The sequence below is a fragment of the Phalacrocorax carbo genome, chromosome 5, assembly GCF_963921805.1.
Source record: "Phalacrocorax carbo chromosome 5, bPhaCar2.1, whole genome shotgun sequence".
In the NCBI taxonomy this organism is placed as follows: Eukaryota; Metazoa; Chordata; class Aves; order Suliformes; family Phalacrocoracidae; genus Phalacrocorax; species Phalacrocorax carbo.
The window spans coordinates 55674877-55698835 of NC_087517.1; the positions used below are offsets into that span (position 1 = coordinate 55674877).

Genomic DNA, 23959 nt, shown 5'->3' on the forward strand with positions numbered 1-23959 from the left:
GCCCAAAAGAAAAATTCATTAGGTAGAGTTGGAGATATGATTCTGAGCCTCTGGTTTCAGATGGACAACATAGTTAAGTAGTAGGCAAAAGCCTTTTCAAGTTATATTTGTTGCTTTGCACACACGCACACAAAAGTACAGAGATGTATATGACACATACTATGCATCTATCCATGCACTGGTAATTGCATTCTATGCCTTTACTTTTCTTTTATTTAGATGTCACTGATTTGTCACAACATAAACAGTCTTTTTTGCAGATTTCACCACTGCCCTTTTCTTCTCTGTGCAGAGTAAGCCAATTATTTCTCCAGAGAGGGAGGTAGTAAAGTTTTGTTTTGTGAGCAATGAAATAATTGGGGGTCTCAATACATTTTAAAAAATGGCAAAAGCTATAGATGTAATTTAATACCTTTAATTTCAATAGGATTCTAAAGTTTTATGGTTGCACTGAGTCACAGTTCCTTTCTGTTCATCACACTCACTGCTATTTAACACCACTCTTTGCACCTGGCATGGCTGCCATAGTAACCGTGACATTGCAGGTACTGAGCTGTTGATTTAAAAATCATGTAACTGCATCTGGGGAGAACTGCTGTCCTCATGGGGATGAGCAAAGAACTGGGCTTCTTCATAAGCCTCTACTGCTACAAGCTGATGGCTCTAATCCTGAAATGAGGGAGACAGCTGTGTCAGCAGAGCTCTGCGCTGAAAGCTCTGAGACTCCTACTGGTATGTCTGAGCCTTGGTTTGCAAACTAAACTGTTAGTGATGGAGGGGGCCCTGGTCCATTTCTAGAGCTCAAAACACCTCTGAGCAGAGTGGTTGTCGGTCAGGCTGTTCACTGTTAACAGTGAACATCCTTTTGGAAGCAGATTCCAGGCTCTGTTGTGCTTGAATGACAAGAAAATTGACCTTGGAATTAATTTCTTAAATTGCATTATACATCCCTAGCAACTAGAGCTGGGACTTGCTCTTGCAGCCTCCACAGGGTCCCTTAGCACTGATGCATTTTTCTCTATACTTGTTGAAAATCTACAACATTATTTTATTTCTGTTCAATAGGAAGAGAACAGAGTAGCTGGGGATGTGGACAAATCACTGAACTGTCCTACTAATGTCCCTTGAATATTCCATGCATGGGCCATGCCTTAGGGATCACATTCTGGATAGCAATGCTAATCCACAGTGGCAATTTTGCTAAATATTTAGGAAGCAGAGAAATTACCAGTACAGAAGACTGCGTCTATTGCTGGTGTATATAAGTAAGTGTTAAGCAGAGTAGTTTTGTTCCAAACCACTGCTGCAGCACCTGATTTTCAGAAGGTAGGACTCGGCAGTCACATATTTAATATGTGGTTAGTCTGTATGGGAATAAAGAAAACATTGCTGATGCTATCAGCCCACAGTTAGAAGTTCCCATTGTTTTCACTAGCAGATCTACATGCTGAACAATTTCAGGAATGAGGTCTAGAGCTGGAATTAAATGATGTTATTTTAGGTTGATTTCTCAAGTTTCAATTTGCACATTTGCTTTTTCCAAGATTTTCCAAGACTGACCTTGGGTTTGAGAAGAGTCCAGGGAAAACTACTGAAACCATTACTGTCTGGTGACTACTAGTCTAGTTATACCAATAACAACTACTTCTAGGTGCTTAAAGCTTCGAAGGCTTGATTCTGGCCTAGCAAATTCACATGAGTCTTTCCATCCCTGCTAGCAGAATCTGAATTAGGCCTGTACAGCATTTTTTGTTCTTTTAGGTTCTGCTTCATGAAGAAAAGTCAACGATGTTTTCTCTGTGTTACAGATGGGTAAAACTAGCACGCAGTGAAGTGACTTGCCCACTGCTGTGTAGGAGGCTATTTTCGACAAAATCTTCTGACTCTCAGCTTGGCACCTTATCTCCATACTTGTCCTATCTGTGGATACCTAGTTAACTGCACCAGCGTTAAATGTTCTCCTATAGAGATTTAGCTAAGAGGATAAAGTTTTCAGCAGACCTCCCAAGGGAGTAGTTTGTTTCACAACTACCTCAGTTGTGTGGTGTCCACTTCCTTTTTTCCTCTCTCATCTATCTCCATTTGCAAAAAAGTACTATTAAAATGCCTCAGGTGTTTCCAAGAAAACACTAGATTTCAAAATGGGGGGGAGGGCTTCTGAAAAAAAAAACGGGAGAACTGCTGGATTTTGCATTAGAATACTCCGCTTATTGTGGAGAAGCACAGTAGAGACTGCCTATGTCCTTGCCTCATGGTACATCTCTTTTGTCATAGCAAATGGTTGCATGCTGTCATAGTGATTTTACCAGTGCTGCTGCTTTTGGTTATAAGCTAGAGTCTGACACTGAATCTCCACCTATTTGAACTGCATCTTATGTTCAGAGTATTAGTGGACATAATTGTATGATATATTCATTGACCTTAGTCTGTGCTTGGAAATGTGGCACTTGTACAGAAGTGATTCCCACACTGGGAAAGTCACCCCAGTCATCTTGCCTTAAGCAAACACTGCCATTCTCCAACAGCTACCAAGAAAAAAGTTCTAGGCCTACCCTTCTTACCTTAGATACCTTCAGAAATTGTGTGTCGGCCAGGGATGGTCCCAACTCACACTACTTCTTCTTGGGGTTGTAGCTGCCCCCCTCCTTTGTTTTCCATGTGTCTACAGAGCTGTGAAGTGGTCACTTACCCCGATGACTGGATGAGTGGAAAGGCACTGTCAGGGTGGACCACTTTCCATACTTACAGGATTGGAAATCCAGTGCCTTTTCCAGTCCTTATAGAAACTTCTGTAGGTCGTAACCACTTTGACTGAAACAGGGCTGAGAGAAACTCCACAGTTCAGAGCATGGTATCCAGGCATATTTACTCATGAGTCAACATCTGGCTACATGAATCATGCCAGATTCTAAAGAAGATGGGGTCTTCTCAGCCCTAGATCAGAAACACAGCAATTAAGAGACATAGTGCTGTTTCCTTTTGTCACATTAGGTCACTGGCAATCTCTTCCAGAAAAATGCAGACTGTCTTCCTCCTGGCTACCTTTGTCTGAGGATTAAAAGAGACAAGGACCCAGCTTGAGTAGCTACAACCTCCCTGAATAGCCATTTTCCATTCCACAAAGGCTTGGGACTTCAAGGTTCTGCAGCCCTGGTACACGGGAAGGGGTTAACAAGCAGGAAGGAGGTAGAAGCAGTTGAGTGTAAAACAGGGCCAGCACTAAGAAAGGAAGTTGCTTGAAAGATGAAGAATTTTCTACTGGGGAGGCCTTGTCTGGCTAAAGTTACATTCCACACCACCACCCCGTGTACACCTAAAAATGAATCTACAGGTTGTCTAGATCTCAGCTGTGCTGTTATAGCCCTGATCCCAAACCTGGGATTGCCATTGTTACGGTCTGTGGATAGTCCCACTCCTGAACAATTAAGAGCGTCCTTTGGTTCTCATTCAGAGCTTGAGGGTAATTTTTATTTGCTAACCCTAACATGCACAGTAGCTGCCTGAAGTATCTTATGAAGAAGGATCTCTATGAGGTCCCTCTCACAGAAACCTTTAATCCAACTGGATCCCTGAAGAAAATTTTGGTACATTGTCCATTGAGTGTGTTAATTACTCATCTGTTTTTCAGTCCTCTTGCACTTTTCTGGTGATGTAAAAGGGATGTTAATGTGGCAAACATTAGTTGTGTCATACTATGCTGGCAATGGGAAACTCGCTTGGTATGATGGTTTTCCCTGGGTCTTGGGCTAGTGACAGAATGGTATAGGAACAGAAGTGTCATGGCCAGGGTGAGGATGGAGAACTGCTGTGCTCTAGCTTTTTTGAGCTACAAGCCTATTAGCTGGAAGTGGGAAGGAGAGCAGCTATGAGGCTGCTGGAGTTGCTGCTGGAGGACAGAATTTCCCAGCTGTCTTTATTTTAGAGAAAATAAGAAGATCTTATATTCCTTTTTGCATCCTATTTTTACAGCATCACTTTTGCCTGATACTTCTTGTGCTAAGCAAATGATTATGAGAAAGTTAAGAGTATGAATCCATGTATTCAAAGACTTTTACTCTGATTTGTGGAGGGGTTAAGGGCTGTGCAGCATCTGAAAATACCCTTTGACTTTATATCACTAAATTTCTCTCTGAGATGGTCCATGGAAAGGAATTGTTTACAGTTTAATTGTCTTGCATCTCTTTAATTCCAGTTTCACTCCTGTTAGTCAGTTTTTTCTGTTTTAGTTGCCTGGATAGTGTTTGCTCTCCATTAATATTCATGGCCACTCATCAATTGCATCAGTATAAATAACTTTATTTTTTTGTACTAGACTCCATCTAAACTCTGCTGTGCTTCTTCACTGATTAAGGGAGGGTCAGAGCATAATAGCAAACCAGGAAGTAAAGGAACTGCACCCTGAGAAAAATATGCTTTTCTTGACTTAGTACATGGCTATAGCGATTTCTGAGTTAACATAAAATTTACTGACAATTAAAATAAGATTAGTAGCAATAAACTTCATGCTGTCCGTCTAGAAAATTATCAGAAATGTCTATCAGCTATTTTTTAATGATTCTCTCAAAGTAGTGTTTGGGGGGTAATTGGGGGAGATTGTAAACAAAATACTTTGCTCAGGACCTGATTCAGCAAAATAACAATTATGCTTCTGTGCCAGACCGTCTTTGGTTACAGAAATCAATTTTTATGGGCTCCAGAGCCTCATGCAGGATTAAGAAATGTGGATCTCATGGGTAGGGACTCATTTTTGTTGTTGTTAAATCAGGTCCTTGGATTGAAAGGGATATAAATAGATTAAATTAGAAAAAGAATTATGGAGAAGGTATATTAAACCACAGACAAAGGATGATGAAATTATGAAATTATGGCTTGGAGAGTATGGAAGGAGTATAGGATAGAGAAGAACAGTATAGAAAATATGGGTTTAAATCTTTGAAAATGAGTAATGATCCATCACATGGGCATCACTGGTTTTCAAAATGGCAGTGAAAATAATCCTAAATTGGTGGGTTTGGGAATTTTTTCTGCTGGAGAGTAATGAAAATTAATTTTTTCCATGCAGACTATCTGAAAAAAAGAAGGTAGTTTAACTAAGTAGTCTATTGTCATACCAAGTACTTACTCTTTGCATTAATACCTCGCATCAGGTTTTGTGTCACAACCTCAGTGAAGTTACCTATAGTCTGTGACATTCCTTGTTCTTTTGCATTAAAGAATTGTATTGTAATCTCCTCGGCTGCCCAACATGGAGCTCAGGTTGATGGGAATTGGAGAAAAACTTCACAGAATAAAATGTGACAGTCTGTAACATACACAAGTTGCAAGCAACGTACAGTAATAACAAGTAAATGTTAACAAACAGAGCGAAAGAGAGAAAGAGAAAAAGAGAGAAAATGTGAAGAACATGTAAAAGAATTAAGATTCCTATATAACAACTCAGTTTTAGTTATCCCAATATTCTAAGGCCATTAAAATAAAAATCTTTATTAGTTCTAGGTGTCTTTATTAAAGTTTCCTGATTTTTATATTACTGCATATTTTGAAAGTTGCTGTGAAGCTCTTCTGAGTAGATATCACACTGATGGACTTTACGCTGGCATGAGAGCAGAATTTAGTATGCTAAATGAATATGCAGAATCCTTCCAATCCAACCTACCTCTTCCACATTTACTCACCACCGTGTTGACCTGGGTCCCTCCAGGAAGCCGTGTCCCCCAGTAAAGGCACTCCAGTGATGGTGGTGACCGCCTCTCCCAGTACTAACTGGCCAACACAGTAACGTCACTCCCAGAGAATATCACCTTTGAGAGGTACTACTTCTTGAAGTGAGGTGACAGTATGTTGGCTGCCTACCTATTGGTACCACTAGAGGAATTACAGGAGCTCTAGTTAAGTAGATGCAGTGCATCTTGCTATTACAGGTATTACTGGATATGTGCTTAATGCAGCGCTGAGAACTGTTGCTCCTGGAAGTGCTGCATTGCAAAGAGCTCTGAAAGATCCTTCCTAGTTTTATCCTGACACTTTTGGGGTTTCACTTATACCCATCCTGGAGTTTTGAGGGTCTCGCCAACACCATATTCTGTAGAGTGCAGTGGATCATTGACAGGTCAGGTAGAGGTTGCAGGAAAATGCAGTCAAGGTGAGTCATGCTACAATCTTATATTACCGCTCTGACTGAGGAATACAGTATGATGATCTGTACAGTATGGAAGGTGTCTGAGTCATGGAGCATGGATGAATACAAAGAACAATGACAGCAGGAATGGTAGATTGCTTGTTATTTTGGCTTTGTGCTTATAAACAGACAAGCAAGTAACCAAAAGGCTTGAAGAAAATTTCCAGCAAGTATAGAGTAAGAGGGGTATAAGCAAGTGGACTGGGCACAGAACTGGGACCTCTTACCTAGACCCTTTTGTCCCTGGCCTTTTGTAATAATGGGTAAGCCATCCCATCTGTCTGGTTCTACTGCAGCCAGGAGATACTTCTTGCACAGAGGTGCCTTTTGTTGTATCTGTCGTGCAAACACCAGTCATACTCAGTCCAGCAGAAGGGAGAGATGCCAAGAGTACCTCTTTCATATCCTAGGAATGCATTCTGCACTGGGTGCTGTAGGAGCTGCAGTGGCAGGCACATGCCTGAGAAACAGGATTTACTATATCTACATCTGCCTTGTGCTGGAGGATTGGCACAGGTTGGCCTTATTTGGCTGGAGTGCTTGTATCTGTGTTTTCCCATCACTAAAAGTGCCTCGTGCTCATTAAGTTATTAAGGCATGAAAAGTCCTAAGATTTATTATTTAGTTCTGTGATTATTTTTCAGCATAGTGCAGTCCTGCCCCTATGCACACACTCATCCCTGGCTGTGGCCAGACCACAGGGGGCTGTGTAGGGAGGGTTTTGGGGGGTTTGCTTTTTGGGTTTTGTTTGTTTGTTTGGGGTTTTTTGTTTGTGGTTTCTTTTGGTTTGTTTTGTTTTTTAGTGTCTCACATAGTGCCAGAGAAAAGTGGGAAACCCAAAGCACTGTGCTTGACTTCATATCTCCTCCTTTTTTTTTTTCAAATGACTTGGAGTAGAGGATGTTATTTTTTACTCAAATTCTAAAGTAAACAAGCACCGTAGTACAAGTGACACCCACCGGTTGTATCTCTACAGGAAATGACAGATGAATAATTATACCACAAAGTATTACATTACAGTAGTAATAAATTCTGCTTTGCATATGATCCACAGCTATGAGATTGCAGAAATGCCACATGGGGCAGGGGGCAAGGAATAGATCCATATTGCTTCCACCTAACTGTAGGCGCTTAACTGGGGATCTTAAGGTAGAGCTGCCATCACCTGAGATCACTTATGGTGAAAGCCACCTCCAGAGGGCAATTCAGATCAAAAATGAGTGAATTACTCTTCCAAGCTTCCTGACTCTTCTTCCAGTATAGGGGGGACCTCAGGCAAATGCATCTTAAGTTAGATGGGAAGAACTAAGCATTATTCCTTTTATTTTGACCTGTTACAATTTCTACATTAGATCCAGAGGACTCCATCTTCAGTGACATTAAGATGCGATTGTTACCTCATTTGCTATTTTGGAGTGATGAATTTTTGATTTTTAAAGGCTAGAAAGGCTAAGTATAGGGAGGAAGGAAAAAACATCTCCCTATTTCCTTTTCCGCTGCCTTTTTAGCATTTTTTATGTCCAACACGTTTAAACATGAAAGTCATTTGAGCTGAAACGGACGTAAACTCTTTGCACTTACATTGCTATCTACTGTCCATTTTATAGAGAGGGTTAAAGGTTTTATGACATTAAACTTAGATGATTTTTTTTTTAATGTTCAAAGGCATTTGATCAGAGAATTTGCTTCCCAGTGGACTGAAGGACCACCACTGTGACTACATACCTATGGCTTTAACAGTGCTTTGCTATCCATAAAAGCCACTGAAGGTCACAAACTACAGTGAAATGTTAGGCAGCATAATGGGCTTGTGACAAGAACTGCCAAGAGTCCTCAGCTCCCACTGAGCATTGGCACGAGAATTACAGTGCTCAGCACACTTTTGACGTTAGAACCGGTGTGTTGCACAAGGAATACAGGTTATTTAGGTTATGGTGACAGAAGGGATGAAAAATGAAGCCCTGAGAAAAGAGCAGCTCCTTCAGAAAGCATGAATGATAAAGCTGAAATGGGTAATTCCACATTATTTCTTTAAAAGGAGACCAGCTCTCTCTCAGGAAATTGCATTGAAATAATAGGTTCCTAATGACACAGCTTGCTACAGTTCATCTGACCATGGAGTACTCTGGAATCACTATAACTGTGTAGTTCCCCTCTGTCAGTGGTAGTCTTGGATTGCTTTAACTATTCAGACATAGGGATAGTCAAGGAGTGGGTTATGGAAAATTGTTTTTTTGGGCAGGTAAGTAAAATAACCACAGAAGTTTTTTCCGAAGCTAAAGACTGTATTAGTAATGACAGACATTTTCCCTCTCCTCTTAGAAGCCTGAATTCTAGTATTATTTCTTCCGTATTTTACAGCTATGCAGTGCCTAGAGCATTTTGTCATCAGTACACTGTGAAAAAGGCTGCACAATACATTTGTATGAAGGTATGATATCCTTAGAGTATAGCTTAAGTGAAGCTGCATGCAGAAGGGGTCAGAGAGGTGAGAAATTCTTATTTTGGCCATATTAAAGTCAATATAAGCACTGTGTGTGCTGGTGTTGTAAATATATATATGAAAACAACAAAAGGTTGGGGTAGATCTCTGAACAAACCCAAAATAACCCATCACCTGTGCTTATGTATTATGGATGCATTCTTAAGACCATTTCTCTGTGGCACCAGACAGTACTGTAGACATCAAATGAAGTTATGAATTCCATTCTTATTCTAAATTTCTTTTACAGTGTTGGAAAATGACATTCATCACTTCGTCCTATGGCAACATAAAGATGTAATGGTGCAACCAACCTATCCTTCAGGTAAGCACATAGTTCACAGAAGAGAGGGACTGAAGAGCTGACTAACACTTTCAAAACAAAACTGAGAGCCTTCAAGATTTGTTTTGCATGTTTTGAGGTTTTCTTACAGACTTGCACCTTAAAGCATTTCACTATGTGTACTGAGATAAATTATACATGTAGTGATATACATGTATACATGTGTGTGGTTCAGAACAGAAATCAGCTAAGTTTAAGTAGTTGAATCTTGCTTTTTCTGGTTTGCTTCTGTTTGAAGCAAATTTTGCTTTGCTTTTCTCTGTTTTGCTTCTGTTATGATGCTGACTGTTTGGAATACTTAGAAGCCTTTAGATAAAAGGCACTGCAACACAGCAGACTATGGTTGACTGATGCTTATTTAGTTATGTTCCAATAGTGGCTTTGCCACAGACCTTTCAAAGTGATCTTGCTCAATTAAATTAAGCCCTGTGTCAAATGAAAATACTGGAGATTGCTTTCATTTCCTCTTTGCTGTCTACTTAGCCTGTCGGGTATTTAATTGTAATATAGTGGTCGTCACATACACAACAATGGCAAAATGAAGTCCTGATCTTGAATGGGGCCTGAAAGCAACACTGCAACATAAGAAAGTTATTGGTTGACATGGTGATGCTAGATCTTGGTGTGTATATTTTAGGTGAGGGGAACACCTGGTCCTCTATAGTCTGAGATATCCTCAGGTCAAGGACTTCAGTCAAATTGTCAGGTGAGATCTGCTCCTTTGTATCAGGCCCAGTTCCTCCAGGCACCATATAAGCAGTATCTCGAGAATTTACAGGCATCGGAAACTGCCTTGAAGAAGATTTTTTGTACAGAGGAAATCTCTACTTTCTTAATGCTGCTGGTGAAGGTCTGCCTGCAGCAGACGATCTGCCATCCTCTGCTCTGAAGTGCCTTTCCTCCCATTCTGCTGCTTTCCCAGCCACCCATTGACAGGATTGGATGGGATAGAGAGCAGGAAGGGTTGCTGCAGAAAGGGGAGGCATGGTAGAATCAAACTCTGACATTCTTTATATAAAATCAAAATCAAGTGCTGTTATTTAAAGATACCACCCTGCCAGGTGTAGATTAGCCCAGGACTGAGCTGCTGAGAGTAGTGGGGACAATTAAAAAATTTAATTCAAACTTACCAGAATTTAAATTCAACCCATCTTTGCTTTTCCTGCAAATGACCATAGCAACATTGGCTGCAGCTGTGCAGCCTGTGGGCTAAGTTCTGCTGTTTGCATTTTCGTGCCAGGAAAGTACTCCTTAGCCTGAGAGGAGGCACTGGGCTGTGGCTGTGCAGAGCTCTCCGTAGAGCCCCTTCAGCCCTGTGTGTATGGACTGAGAACAGCTGTGACCCGCTGACATCGTGCATGAGGGGGCCATGGAGAGATAGTCATATGTAGAACTATTTTATACTCATCACTGTCTTGTGAAGTGTTTAACCATCCCACCGCACATAATATATGGAATTAATAACTTCATGTGATGTCCTTTACACCTGAGCAGCTAAACAGGCTTTTTTTGGAATAATGTGTTAGATATACATCGTATGACCTTATATCAACTAGACATGTCACGCTGAAGCTTTACAGTTATACAAGAAATATCTTGGACAACTCAAACATTATTTTAGAAACAATAGGCCCCTTTCTGTGTTCCTAGTACAATGTTAACTGGTTGTTTACAGTTAGGTGCTGTTAACCAATCCAAATATTTTACAGTATGGGAAACATTCACTCCTTGCAAGTCTCTGTTTTCATGAACTGCGCAGGTTATGGTTTCAGGAACAAGTCAGTGCCGATGAATGCTTCATATTACATAAGTGAACCTCAACATCCAAGGCAATGCAGATCTTGGTTTAACAGTTCGGTTCTGATCTTACTTATTATTTTTTAGTTTTCTCTTGCACACATGTAGATCTTCCCCTATTAGGATGCTAAAAGATGCAGGCAATATTTTTTTGCTGCTAGTGGTGCGCAATAATTAGCAGAAACAGAACTCCAGCAACAGTGTTACCGAGTCCATTTTGTTAGCTGAAGTATAAGTGTGCTTTGTTACTTCTTAAAATATATATGCTTGTATATGTATATAAAAATATTCTCTCTTAATTATTGCAGAAATAGATAAGTTGCTGTTACTATCAATACTTTATGGATATTGTGGTAACAGCTGATTTTTAGAGCACTGATGGTGGCAAACAGTTCCACATTGAACCAAAATTACTCGTATTCTCAGGATACCAGTGTGGCATTGCACTGAACTCGTAGAGTTCTTAGTCCTCTAGTTCCCAGAGAGGACCAGGGTAGGTAATGGAAGAAACTTTATAAAGCAAGGGATTTCTGAGAAGAGAGTCACTCTGTAGCTGACTGCTAAAGTACTCAAAGTCTGGCATGTCTTGCACATTACAAGTGAGTAGTTGGCATATTGTTCACAGCAGGAGACACACAATATTGTTTGTGCCCTCTTTCCCTCTTGATATGTGATGCCACAAAGACATCTACTTATGAGGAAGTTTGCTGCTTGGACGTGAATTGTGATAAGCATTTGCAACCTGAGGGGAATGGATGATAAAACCATAGGCTTATGTGCCAAAGATACAATAGGAAAGAGACAGTCTATCAGTCACGTGAATTGTGATTGGCCTGTTGCAATGGAATAGCCTTTAACAAAAAAAGAAAAGAAAAGCAAGCTATTTACCTTCTGAATGGATTTTACATAGTTGCACAACAGGGAAAAGAAATAAGAAGAGAGAAGAGAACAGAAAAGAAGAGAAAGGTTCCCACCAGCTCTTCCCCTCCAAAATTAGCATTGGCATTGGTGAAGTCACACACAAAGGAAAGTCTCACTTTCTTTGTGCCGTTCACAATGACATCAACATGCATGGCTATGAGATGATGAGAGAATACCTCACTCACAATGAGTAACAAAGTAGAATTTTCTTCAAAGTAAAAACATGATAACACAAGACCATCATAGGTATATGCTAGCACTTTCAAAACATCTCTTTTTGACTAGACGTCAGTTAAAATCACTTGACTGGCAATCAGTTCTATCTAATACAACACGGGGATATTCTGAATAGGCTGAAGAATGTCTACTATGCAACTTGGCTGGAACATCTGCCAGAAATGACGTTGGCTTTGTTTTCAACGTGGTACTCTACTTTGAAATTACTCCATAGAATAAATAGTGATATTCCATGGGTAGAGGTAGATTATGGGGTTTAAATAGTCAAATTGGAGCCCCATAACTTTATGTGCTATAGGAGGATTCTCATAAAACTGAGATATTCCCATAATTAACCACTAGCCATGGGATATTATAATATATTCCATGGTGACTAGTATTTTTTCCTTTTCCCTCCCCCCTCCCAGTAGAATTAGTATGATTAATTTTGCTCTGGTTTCACCTATTGCTAAGCTGAATCAGTATAATTAAAAATAAGAACACCATATTATGAGGCGATCACTGTTTAGGCCAAACCAGCCAGTAATGACCAGTCAGACCTTTTCCAGCTGGCCTTTGCTGCTAGAAGGTTGAAAGAGCTGTAACTCACCAACCCATACTTGCAAAAGGAGCATGTTTTAGTGGTTCAAAACTCTTCATAGTTCTAAATGCTAAATTCTAGTGGAATATTATAGAATAGATTGATTTGCATGCCATGGAATAAACATCCTTACATCTAGTCTTGTCTCAGAGTGAGTCATTTTGCATTAGTGTCAAGAATTTGAGCTGTTGTTCTACTTTGCAGTTAATCATCAGAAAGAGACGGGATTGTCTCATGAATATGCATGATGGTATAGTTGTCCCTTCAACTTACTAGGCACCTAGTTTCTGTAATGAGATGTACAATATCTGCCATTTAAAACAGCTGAAAGGTCCCAAATGGGAACAAATGAGAAAGCATCTGGCTGTTTCGAATTCCAGCCCTGTTTTGTCAGAAAATTCTGTAATTGCTGAGTACTTGGCTCCTACTCTGCTCTATGAAGCATTCAGCTCTCAGGAGCCTCTCAGATGCATTACACAGTCCAGCAACATAGCTGTAGAACTCTCAAAATTCTTCCACTAGATGTAACAGCTCTTCAAAATATCTTGAGACTTGTATGCCCTTAACCAGGACCAAAGTTTGGGCTCCTAGAGCGTGCTCTCATCCTAAGTTTTGCTGATCAGCCTCCACCTGTACCATTTGTCCCTGCAACCTAGACTTCACACATATTCACTGTGTGATGGTGGGACTAGAATGGATAAATGTGCTACCCATTGCTCTAAGAAAGCAGTCTGGCTGAATCTTAAATCACTACACGGGATGGAAGTTAACGGTCAGATGGACATTCCTCTAAGAGGTTTCCTACCTGCTCTGTTAATTTCTAAAATTTCTTCTTGGGCCAGTGGGCAAGTGTCGCTCTGAGTACTGTGGTGTGGAGAGTTTACGACAGATTTACAATAATTGGGGGATCCCAGCTGGGGTGGTCTCGGGATATGCTTCTTTTTTTTCTTTGGTAGCTTCTGCTTAGCCATAGCTAAGGAGTAATACATTCCGAAATTGTTCACAATGACAGGGACAGGCATGGCAATGGTCAGCACACCAGCAAGAGCACAGAGGGCCCCCACCAGCATGCCTGACCAAGTCTGAGGATACATGTCTCCGTAGCCCAGGGTCGTCATGGTGACAACAGCCCACCAAAAGCCGATGGGGATATTTTTAAAGTGTGTGTGTTCACTGGCACTAGGGTCATTTGGTTTAGCACCTATTCTCTCGGCATAATAGATCATCGTGGCAAAGATTAGGACGCCCAATGCCAAAAATATGATGAGCAGCAAGAATTCATTTGTGCTGGCGCGGAGGGTGTGTCCCAAGACCCGCAACCCAACAAAGTGGCGGGTCAGCTTGAAAATTCGCAGGATTCGCACGAAACGGACTACGCGGAGGAAGCCCAGGACATCCTTAGCAGCTTTGGAAGACAGGCCACTGAGTCCAACCTCTAGATAGAAAGGCAGTATGGCCACAAAGTCAATGATGTTCAAAGAGTTTTTGATAAATTCCACCTTGTTTGGGCAGAAAGTGACTCTCATCAGGAACTCAAATGTAAACCAGACCACACAGACACCTTCGATGTAGGTGAGAAAGGCTTCAGTCTCTGCTTCCCTGTAGTGCCGCACCTGGGTGTCATTCCCGATGAATTCAGTTTCTGTCTTGTTCACAATGGGGTTAAATCTCTCATGGGTCTCGAGGCAGAAGGTGGTGATGGAGACCAGAATGAAGAAGAGGGAGGCAAATGCCACATACTGTGGAAAGAAAGATATGAGAGAAATGTTAAACAGTAGGTTAAGCACAGGGGCTTTGATTCTGAAACACCAGGGGGACACAAGAGCTGTATTAAAACTTAAGATAATGCCAAGCCTTCTTCCTGTGGCCTTCATATGCCAAGTCTCACCTGCAAAGACAGCCTAACATTCAAACTTGGAGTGAGATCAATACATGCTAACATCCATTCCTATACAGATAGCACTTCAGCGTGAGTGTAAATTTAAGCAAGCATTAAAATCGTAGAGCTTTCTATAGGATTTAAGGTTAAGGACATATTGAAATCCTGCCTTCCTGAACTTGGTCTTCTGTTTCTTCCTGGTCTTAAAGATAGAGCACACGTCCCAAGAGAATTGTCATGCAAGAGTCTTTTCGCAGCATGGTGTCAGTGGTATGGTGGCTGCCTCCTACTCCCAGCTTAGTGACAGACAGTTGTGGCATTTGAGATCTCAGTAAGGTGCTAGTAAATGTAGGGGTAGTCTCAGGTGAGCTCTACAGCAAGGAGCAGAGTCCTGCTTGGCATCATCAGACTTTCCTGCCAAATCCCAGGGACAGGTTGAGGAACAGTCACATATCAAACCGAGCTCTCCTAGAGTAAACATCTCTGTTATCAGTTCCCTTTTCCAGATCTTTTGGGGGGTGGGGGACAGGGAGGAGGAGAAAGGTTCCAGGTAAGCCTGTCAGCTGATCCAAAAGCGGACAGATCTATTGGATTTTATCAGACAAGGTTTTCTTGAAGAGTTTCTCATTACACTATAAGACTTGTACCAGAATGAGATGAATCTTTTTTAAGGCTGTTGGATGGCAATTTAGTTAATCAAGTTACAGTGAAGGTGGCAGCAGCCCCCAAAGTCAATGAGTGTTTATCTTAGGAGAACTTGCCTCCTCTGCTTCAGTTCCTGCTTTTCACAGAATCATAGGATGGTTTGGGTTCGAAGGGACCTTTAGAGGTCATCTAGTCCAACCCTCCCTGCAGTGAGCAGGGACATCTTCAACTAGAGCAGCTTGTTGAGAGCCCCGTCCAACCTGACCTTGGGTGCCTTCAGGGATGGGGCATCTACCATCTCTCTGGCAACCTGTTCCAGTGTTTCACCACCCTCATCGTAAAATGTTTCTTCCTTATACCTAGTCTGAATCTACCCTCTTTCAGCCTAAAACCATTACCCACTGTCCTATCGCTTACAGGCCCTACTAAAACATCTGTCCCCATCTTTCTTATGAGCCCCCTTTAAGTATTGACAGGCTACAATAAGGTCTCCCTGGAGCCTTCGCTTCTCCAGGCTGAACAACCCCAACTCCCTCAGCTTTTCTCAGGCTTTTCTCAGCCTAAAGGAGATATCTTGGTTGTATTTGAGGATAATTGAGGGGTACAGTCAGGCCAAAATTCGGAACTCTTGGAACCACAGTTCCTCTGCTTAATCCTCCTTTATCAATTAAGTAGTTTGCATATGTCTAATAAGTCTCTTTGTGTGTTCGAGTAATGGTAATACCTCTTGCCATTTCACTCCCTACATCTGTTATCTCCCTGTTTGTCTTGTGTGTCACTTTGACAAGATGCGTCACATAAGATGTTTCACTGCCTTCATGAGCAACTGTGGTAGTTAAAATATTATTCAAATATTCTTATAGTGTACTGTTATTCATAAAGTCCCTTTTTCAGCAGTGTAGCCAAAATAGGGTTTAAAAAGAACTAGTTTCTTCTAAAATTGTCTGTTGCCTGTAAATGCAGTGCAATAATCTACAAGAAATTGCTGCCAAAGGAGTAGATCAGTTAAAAATAACCTATGCTTCAAGCTACCAAAGCTCTCCTGCAAGCAAGAAGTTCTTCCTGTCTGCTTTCCTGGGTACACCTAGTGCAGAATTACGCTTGACCCTTCCGTATTAGCAAACAAAGTCAAAAGCACAGATTTGCCACAGTTTGAGGTGAACCATTTGATAGACTGCGGAGAATAAAGTCACAGAATCATTTAGGTTGGAAGGGCCCTCTGGAGGTTGTTTGGTACAACTTCAAAGTTGGACCTGGTTGTTCAGGATCTTGCCTATCCAGGTCTGAATATCTCCAATGTCAGTGATCCCACAGCCTCCCTGGGCAGCCTGTGCCAGTGTTTGGCCAGTAAGAGTAAATAAGCTTGGAAGGATACAGAAGCAAACAGGCTCTTCTGCTTTTCAAATCCAACTTTGTTGCCAAAGAGATCAGAACCTAGCCATTGTCACATATTTTTAAAAACCCAGTGCCTTCCCCTAAATGCTTCAGGCTATCATAGCTTTGTTATGAGATGATCTAGTATATGTGCTAATATGTGCTAAAATCAGTCTCTAATATAAATAGCTGTCTGGAAGACAAACAATCTGGAGGTTAGGAAAATAGAGAAACAGGACTCTGGGTATCTTTTTATCAGATTCTACTGTTAAACAGGGAAATTTCTCCATGCAGTTTCTCCATCTGTAAAATAGGTTAAAAAAAATACCAGCTGGTGTTTGTCATGTGCTTTTTGATCCTAGATAAATGTGTACAGGTTCTATATGCTTTCATTTTAATGTTACTGACTTTAAGTATATTAACAGCCTCCCTGAAAAATAAGTTGAAGAGCCTTTTCAGTGGTCAAAGTCATTTTGTGTATGATATTGTTAACACTCAGAGCTTAATTAAGTAGAGGTTAATACCCCAATTGTCTAAGTATGAGTAAAACAAGATACAAAAGGCATCTTGCACCAAGAACTCAGGAAAACGTTCCTAGCAACTTCAGCATGTCCACTCTGTTTCAGCCTGGAGTAGATCTCTACTGTAGAGTCATAGAGCCCTGAGAATTCAAGCCGCAGAAGGAAATGCTGACACTTTGTTAAGTCAGGTAGCACTCACAGATAAGAAGCAGAGAGGGGAATAAAACCATTTTGCATTTTAAGGGGTCTGTAAAGTCCCCTTTCTTTATGCTGACTCAAAATGCAATTCTCCTCTTGGTGTATATGAATATCTCTCCTGAGTGAGTTTTTCGTGCTGAGGATAACCTTCAGGCTGACCTTGCACAGCCAAGTATCTTGAAAAGTGATGCTTTGCTGTATTAAAGGGAAGAAATAACCAATTCTGACATTTAAGTTCTCTGCAGTGGTATATGCTAGCAGTGTTACCAGTAGAGAACATCACATCCATGATCTCTCTTGCTGTTAGCCCTTGTGTGTGTACACCTTGGCTTCAGAGGGGAATTGAGAACTTTTAGTCCCTAGTTCAGCAGAGCAGGAAGCATCTGCTAAATGAATGTGAAGCATTTGCTTCCTTCTATCTGTATTAAACAACATCCAGGGCTTTTTCCCAGGGATGGGCATGTTCTTGAATGCTTTGCAGCTTTGGAAGTGTTTACTGGCACCCATCTGATAGATTTATCACCTGCAGCTGCTTGGGATGCAGAAATTTAGCAGCTTGCCACAAATTAATGTGTAATATGTCATTGGCATAGATTTATTTGTGATCCCCAATTTTTACTGTCCCCATCCTTTTTTTCTTCTGAATATTCTTCTTTGTTAATTATCTGATATAAGATCTAGCTAGCTATAAGCAAAATCCAGTAGCATCCAATCCAGCAAGTACAAGTATATTTTTCTAAGGACACCAGCATTCATTCATGCCAAAGGGGTTGAAAAAAGAGTACTCTCTGGCCCACCGTCAGAGGCCAACAGAGATCAGCCATCATGCCTAACATGATAGCTCGTCAAATCCAGAGATAACCAATGCTGCTAAAATCTAGTGAAGACTATGGGACTCCTTTGTTTTCTAATGTCTTTGAAAATAAGGCTATCTCTTTTTATTTCACTGAACACTCATCAAACCAATGGTTTGATGTATTATTTGTGGTATTGTTTGTGTTATTTAGTGGTTCTTAATCTTCTTCTCCATATATTTTACAACAGAATTTCTCTTCTTCCTAGGATCTGAATGGGCTGGGGGAAAAGAGTGAGGATTTTATGAAGTGAAGTCATGTGCTGTTGAGTTACATAATGGCAGCTAAAATTTTCTATAATTTAAGAAAATACCTGCGTAAAGTATTTGAAGTGATCAAAACTCTTTTATCTGCTTTGACACATGCGAATTATTCCTATTTCACTAGAGATGCTGCTGCCATTGCTTCTTTCTGGCTCTAATACCAACAAAGAAAAATGTCAGATTGTCCAAAACCACAGAAGCCGTAATAGAAGGCAGAGAGGAGATTTTAAAAGGGGATATTTTGGTTAAAATATAAGTTACTTTACAATGTCTTCATTTTCGAGAGAGAAGAAATTACTCCTGCATAATTTCTGTTAATAGCAGATATATTTTAAGAAGGTTATTTTGAAAGAGTCTAAAAGACATCATGCCCATAAGTGCATAATTTAATAATCTAATTTATATTGCCTCTGATTAAATCTATCTGCCTGCCTGCCTTTCTACCTGTCTATCTACCTACCTACCTCAAAGGCCTGCTTGTCCCTGCTCCTCCACTGCCCTATGTCTAACCTAGTAATTTTTGCCAGTGCAGTGTGAATATGAAGTGCCAAATAATTCAGAATAGTAGTGTTTAACATCAGCTTTGCATAGTTGTAAAAGGAGCAAAGTAACAGAATCAGATCTAGCCTCTTTCCACTCAGCATGGAAAGGAAACAAAAGTCCAACAGCCTTAAAGCCACAAATAAACCTTCTAATACATGAGGATTAGGAGGCTAGGCTCACTCAGGAAAAAGGGTCTGAGGATTGGACCAGGCAGTATTAAATACACAGGTGTGGCTGTTTACTTCTGGGAATCAGTTTTTAAAACAAGACTTTACCTTGCATTTCTGAGATAGTTCTGGTCTTGGAGATAAGAAACCTTTTTAATGCTTTGTTTTAAACAAATAAGCCCAGTAACCCACTAGTATTCATTGATACAGCGGCTGGAATTGCCAGGCTTCATTGCAGATGGGTAGTGAAGGCTGGTGATAAAAGCACAGGGACAGAAATCAGATGAGGTTCTTTTCCAACTTCCACCACTGACATGTTCTTTGTCTTCAAGCATGTGTGCCTGCATCTTTTGCACCATCCTTTGTCTACTTTTTTTAAACTGACATACTAAACTCTTTGAGGCTTGGGACTGTCTGCCAATTTATGTCTGGCGAGTGTCTAGCCCAATGTATGTCTGGAGTGGACACGTGGGAAGGGAGACCTTGGCTGAGTCTTTGATAAAAGAGAGACCGCTCTTGGACTATAGACAACAAGAAAAGTGGTTGGTGGCAGTGGAAGCAGCACGGCTTTTGCAAGTCAGGTTTGAGTAACTTCAGGGTTTGTTTTCTAGGAAACAGCGGTCTACACGACACGCCATTCATAATTTATTCCAGATCACACATTCAGAGTGAGTTAGAAGCTGCATGCCACAGACGGGTGCTCTTCTCCTTTGATACTGCTCAGAATCATTTAAAAATCCTGACTCAAGCCTAGATGGGAGAAAAGAAATAGATCATATTCAGAGAAGACTTACCAGCCTCTCCCTTTGCAACTGCTATCAGAAGTATTTAAAAAGTGATTCTTAATCCCTATCCTTTTGCAGAGAAATTCAGGAAACTCTACCCTTCCCCGGACATCTGGATGAAGAGCAGAAGAAGATGGCAGCTTGTTTGAACTACATCTGTTGAAGCATCAGGAAATTTTCTGTAGAAGTGGCACCCTCTCCTTCTGCTGATCTATTCTGGTGAGTTTTGGTTATAATGACAAAAATATTTAAATCACTACACCATAACCTTCCTGGTCCTGTTGAACCAACAAAGCACAGGAGCTAAGCAGTTGCTGCCTTAGTCTGTATGAGTAGGGCTTCTGAGTAGCATGAGATTTGCTGCTTCTCTCATAGGTGAACCCAGGGCTTGCCAAGACTGCAATGAGAGATGAGAACACTCTCACTATACATCTTTGTTCTCCAAATGAGAACTGATGGAGCAGTTAGTGCTGTGAAGCTTTCAGAAAAGTATGTTATGACTGTAGTGAGGTCCAGTATGTTGGGGTTGGAGTTTTTCTGAGGTGTTTTTTTTTGGGGGGGGGACGGGAGGGATGGGGGACGGGACAGATATATGTGTGTGTGTGTTTTGGGCTGGGGGAGGAGAGCAGGTGGGGAGAATAATAAAAAAATTCCAAGTCTAGTAACTTTTCAGTAAGTCTATGACTGGTAAATGGTGTATATCTTACAGAAACAGGCTAGGCTCAGAAGAGCTTCAGATCAGTGCTGGCAACCCATGAGTTGGTTTTCTACAAAGCATCAGTAATTTAAATATATACAGAGCCCTGTGCTTTTTGCTAGACCTGCATAAAACCTCATTATTTCCATCACAAGGCATCTCTTCAAATACTTTACCAACTTGCTTTTACATTAGTTCATCTGCTTGAGGTTTGTCTCCGAAAACTGTTACACCTGCATGAAGCTGCCAACATTTGCCTGTCTGTAACTTGAGCCACAAAGCTTGCCTAGTTTTTATTTTAACCTGAAAACCATACTTTAGCCTTTCTTCATTTAAAACTTAGTCCATGTATCACCAAAACTTTTAACAATAGAGACAAATCTTTTTGCTCCAGCTCAGCCAAAGTATGGGATAAATGAAAGCTGCTTTAAAGTACTTAACCTTATAACCACTTTATTATCTGTCATGACCAATTTTCCAGGCTTTCTTGGAGATACGGACCCTGATTCAAACAAATGACTCATTTTGAACGTGCGAGTAATTCTACTGAATTTTTGAAAGAAGTATTGAATCCCTATGACTGATCAAATGACTAAATGTAGGCACATGATGCTAGCAACCAGATAATGCTGTGGAATTGAGCAAAAGCTAGGACTCTGTCAAAAAGCAACCTCTGCAATATTTCATTAAGAATCCTATAAGATGTTTCAAGATCCCTTGAGCAATGATTATGAAACTGAAATTCTTTGCAAGGGGAAACATCCAGTTCTGCTTTTGGAGGTGTGATATAAGTATATGACGGCACACACTAAGCTCCTCTCTGTGAAGGGAGAGATGACCCTCTTGGCAGTCTGTCTTCTTTCAGTGAGATGATAAGACTATTGATATTGCAGCTCACCTCAGCAAACATACTGGTTCACTCCCAAGACTATTCAAATTCATGTTTCTTAGCTGAGACAAATGGAATAAGTAGGCTTGCAGATAGGCAAAGCTTGCTCCAGAGTCAGATAAAAAGTCCACTAGCAGCTCATGGATGAAATGGTTATGTAATGCCAAAAAATATATGACAGCTTGCAAAAAAATCTTGGAATGCTTAGTAGCACGCAGACATGAAACAGCGTGTTAAAAAATGTGCAGTCATCTGTGGAAAATATGCTTAAGTTATTCGGTGTTGACATTGCAATAAATAACTTAGAAGCAGATCTCTCAAATGTTAGTCCTAGCAGGCAGCCATGTGCTTTGTCAAGGTAGTTACTGGGATAAGCAAGACTGCATGAGAACTGGCAGTGTGGTATGTACAGTATTTCTCTGTGACCACATGGCCAGCCAGCTGGTCACCAGGCGAAGGTTGGAATGGTTCTTTGTAGGTCACAGGAAAGTCTTCCAGTTTCATCTAGGATAGAGTAAATCTTGTGATTGAATAGCAACATCGTTACAGAAGAGATGTGAATATATTTTGCAAGCTTCCTTGCTAGCTAGTTTGGCTGGTAGTGAGAACTATGTGGAGACAGTATGGTGGGAGTAAGAAATGCCTCATATTGCTCAGCAACAGCTCAATGGGAAATTCTTAACATATATTGATTCCTGATCCAAAAGGGCCCCAAGGCTTCTGCAGCTAGGTATATGGGACACTGCAGAAGGAGCTGTGAGTGTTCAAAGTAAGTCTTCTCTCTCTTCGAGGGACTGTGGAAATGTACATTTAGTAGGGACCTCCAAATGTCATTTCCCTGTCCCAAAGTACAGTCTTTGATCATTCCTGAAAGACAGCTGTATTGGCTGTTATTAAGGACCTCCAATGGTCAGTGTTGTAGAAATTCTGCAGGAAATTCATCCCAGTGCTTCACTATGTTTTATCTGTATTTTTTTCTTTCTAATGCCTAACCTAAATCATTTTTGCTACATTTTAAGCTTGTTCACATTTGTTGTATCCATCACAGACAGCTAAGCATTTAGAAATTTGCAGATGTTTTCCTTCTTTTGTAAGCTAACAAGCACTAAACATTCAAACGTTCCATGAGTCCCAGACTCCTGTTTTCATATGCTCGTGCTTTTGCTGCATAAATGCAATATAATTATTGATCTCATTTTCAGATGGTGCCACACACTTTTATGCTGTCAGTTCTGTCAAATGCTCTAGAATTAAAGAAACTGAGAAAGTCAGGTAACTTCTCATACACTGGAATATAAAGTAACACATGACAAATGAAACCAGGGAACTTTAATTGCCCATTTTTGCTAGGTTTTTCAGTCTTTTTCTGCTAGACAGCAGGTAACTTTTTTTTTCGACTCTGCACACTTTCTAAACTGAAGAGTTTTATAGCAATGACTGGTGGTAGCGTCAGGCATTAGGATTTTCATGATCTCACCACCTTTGTTCTGGATGCTGTTTTACTCCTGAGAAAATCACACTTCCTTCCTCTTTAACTTTCTGCTAGTCCTTCCTCGTAGGAAGAGAAAAGGCATTTCTTACGCAATTCCTTGACAAAGGCGAATTCCTGACTAGAGCTAGGCAGAATTCAACTGGGAAAACCCAGGTGTGCAGAATCAGCTTAGTCCTGAGGCTTCCTATGGTTTAGAAGTAATTTTTATTTTTCTCCTTCCAAACTGAATAAAAAATTGCACACGTGCTCATGGCTAGGATGAAGTGCAGCCAGGTGAAGGTAAATACGTATCTCTGAGCTTCACATTTTGATTTTGGAAATGTGAAACTACAAAGATAACTGGTTGACAGGTTTTACTCTCTCTCATGCATACATGTGTGCACACCCACTCTTTCACTCTCTCTTTCTTAAAGTTGCTAACTCAGGCATTCCGTTTACTTGAATTTAGCTGTAGGCTACATGAGTCCTGGGACTGTTTGTGGGGAAGCAAGGCTAATTTTTTTCCCTTTTAGTTACAGCTTCTGCACCGTGACTTGCCCAGAGGTGGCTTAATTCACATGCTCATGCTTATAAGGAGTACAGCCTCTCTCAAACCTATTTTTAGAGTGGTGCTAGAAGCCTTTCATAGAGCAGGGGACGTATTTCTGTAGCCTTTCAGGGCCCACCCTCAGTGGGGTTTGATTCATCAGCGTCAGCTGCACACCAGCACCTGAGGAATGAAATTGTTACAAGTATGAAGCTGGCACAGGGTGCTCGGAGGTCTCCAGCTCCATTAGAAAGACCATTCTGCTTGCTTATTTTTTTTTGCAAGAGGGAATACTCCAATGTGTGGAAGTATTAAGTGCAAAACTCCACAAGGAAACACCTGAAATACAGAGTGAGGCTTTGTCCTGAATACAGAACTCCTTAACCCAACAGACAAGGCTGACTTTTCTCCCTGTTGTTTTTAAGCCAAGATATTTGGAGTGTATTCCAGATCATGTTTATATTCAGAGAATAATGCTTTTGCTTCAAGAGAATTTAAAATAAGCAGTTGTCAAATATTTAGGCTGGCTACATAACCACCCTTGGACAAGGTGTGAAATCTACCTGCAGATCTTCCGCGTGCACTCAT

General features: G+C 40.8%; 1 protein-coding gene across 7 annotated transcripts in view; it reads right to left on the reverse strand.

Moving 5' to 3' along the window:
* Positions 1-23959, reverse strand: part of KCNC1 (potassium voltage-gated channel subfamily C member 1) — a 133183-nt gene that overhangs the window by 23468 nt on the left and 85756 nt on the right. For all 7 annotated transcript variants that reach the window (XM_064452590.1, XM_064452585.1, XM_064452592.1 and 4 more), the window contains exon 2: positions 13344-14277. In XM_064452590.1, coding sequence (XP_064308660.1) covers positions 13344-14277 — 934 coding nt within the window. The remainder of the gene's footprint in view (positions 1-13343; positions 14278-23959) is intronic.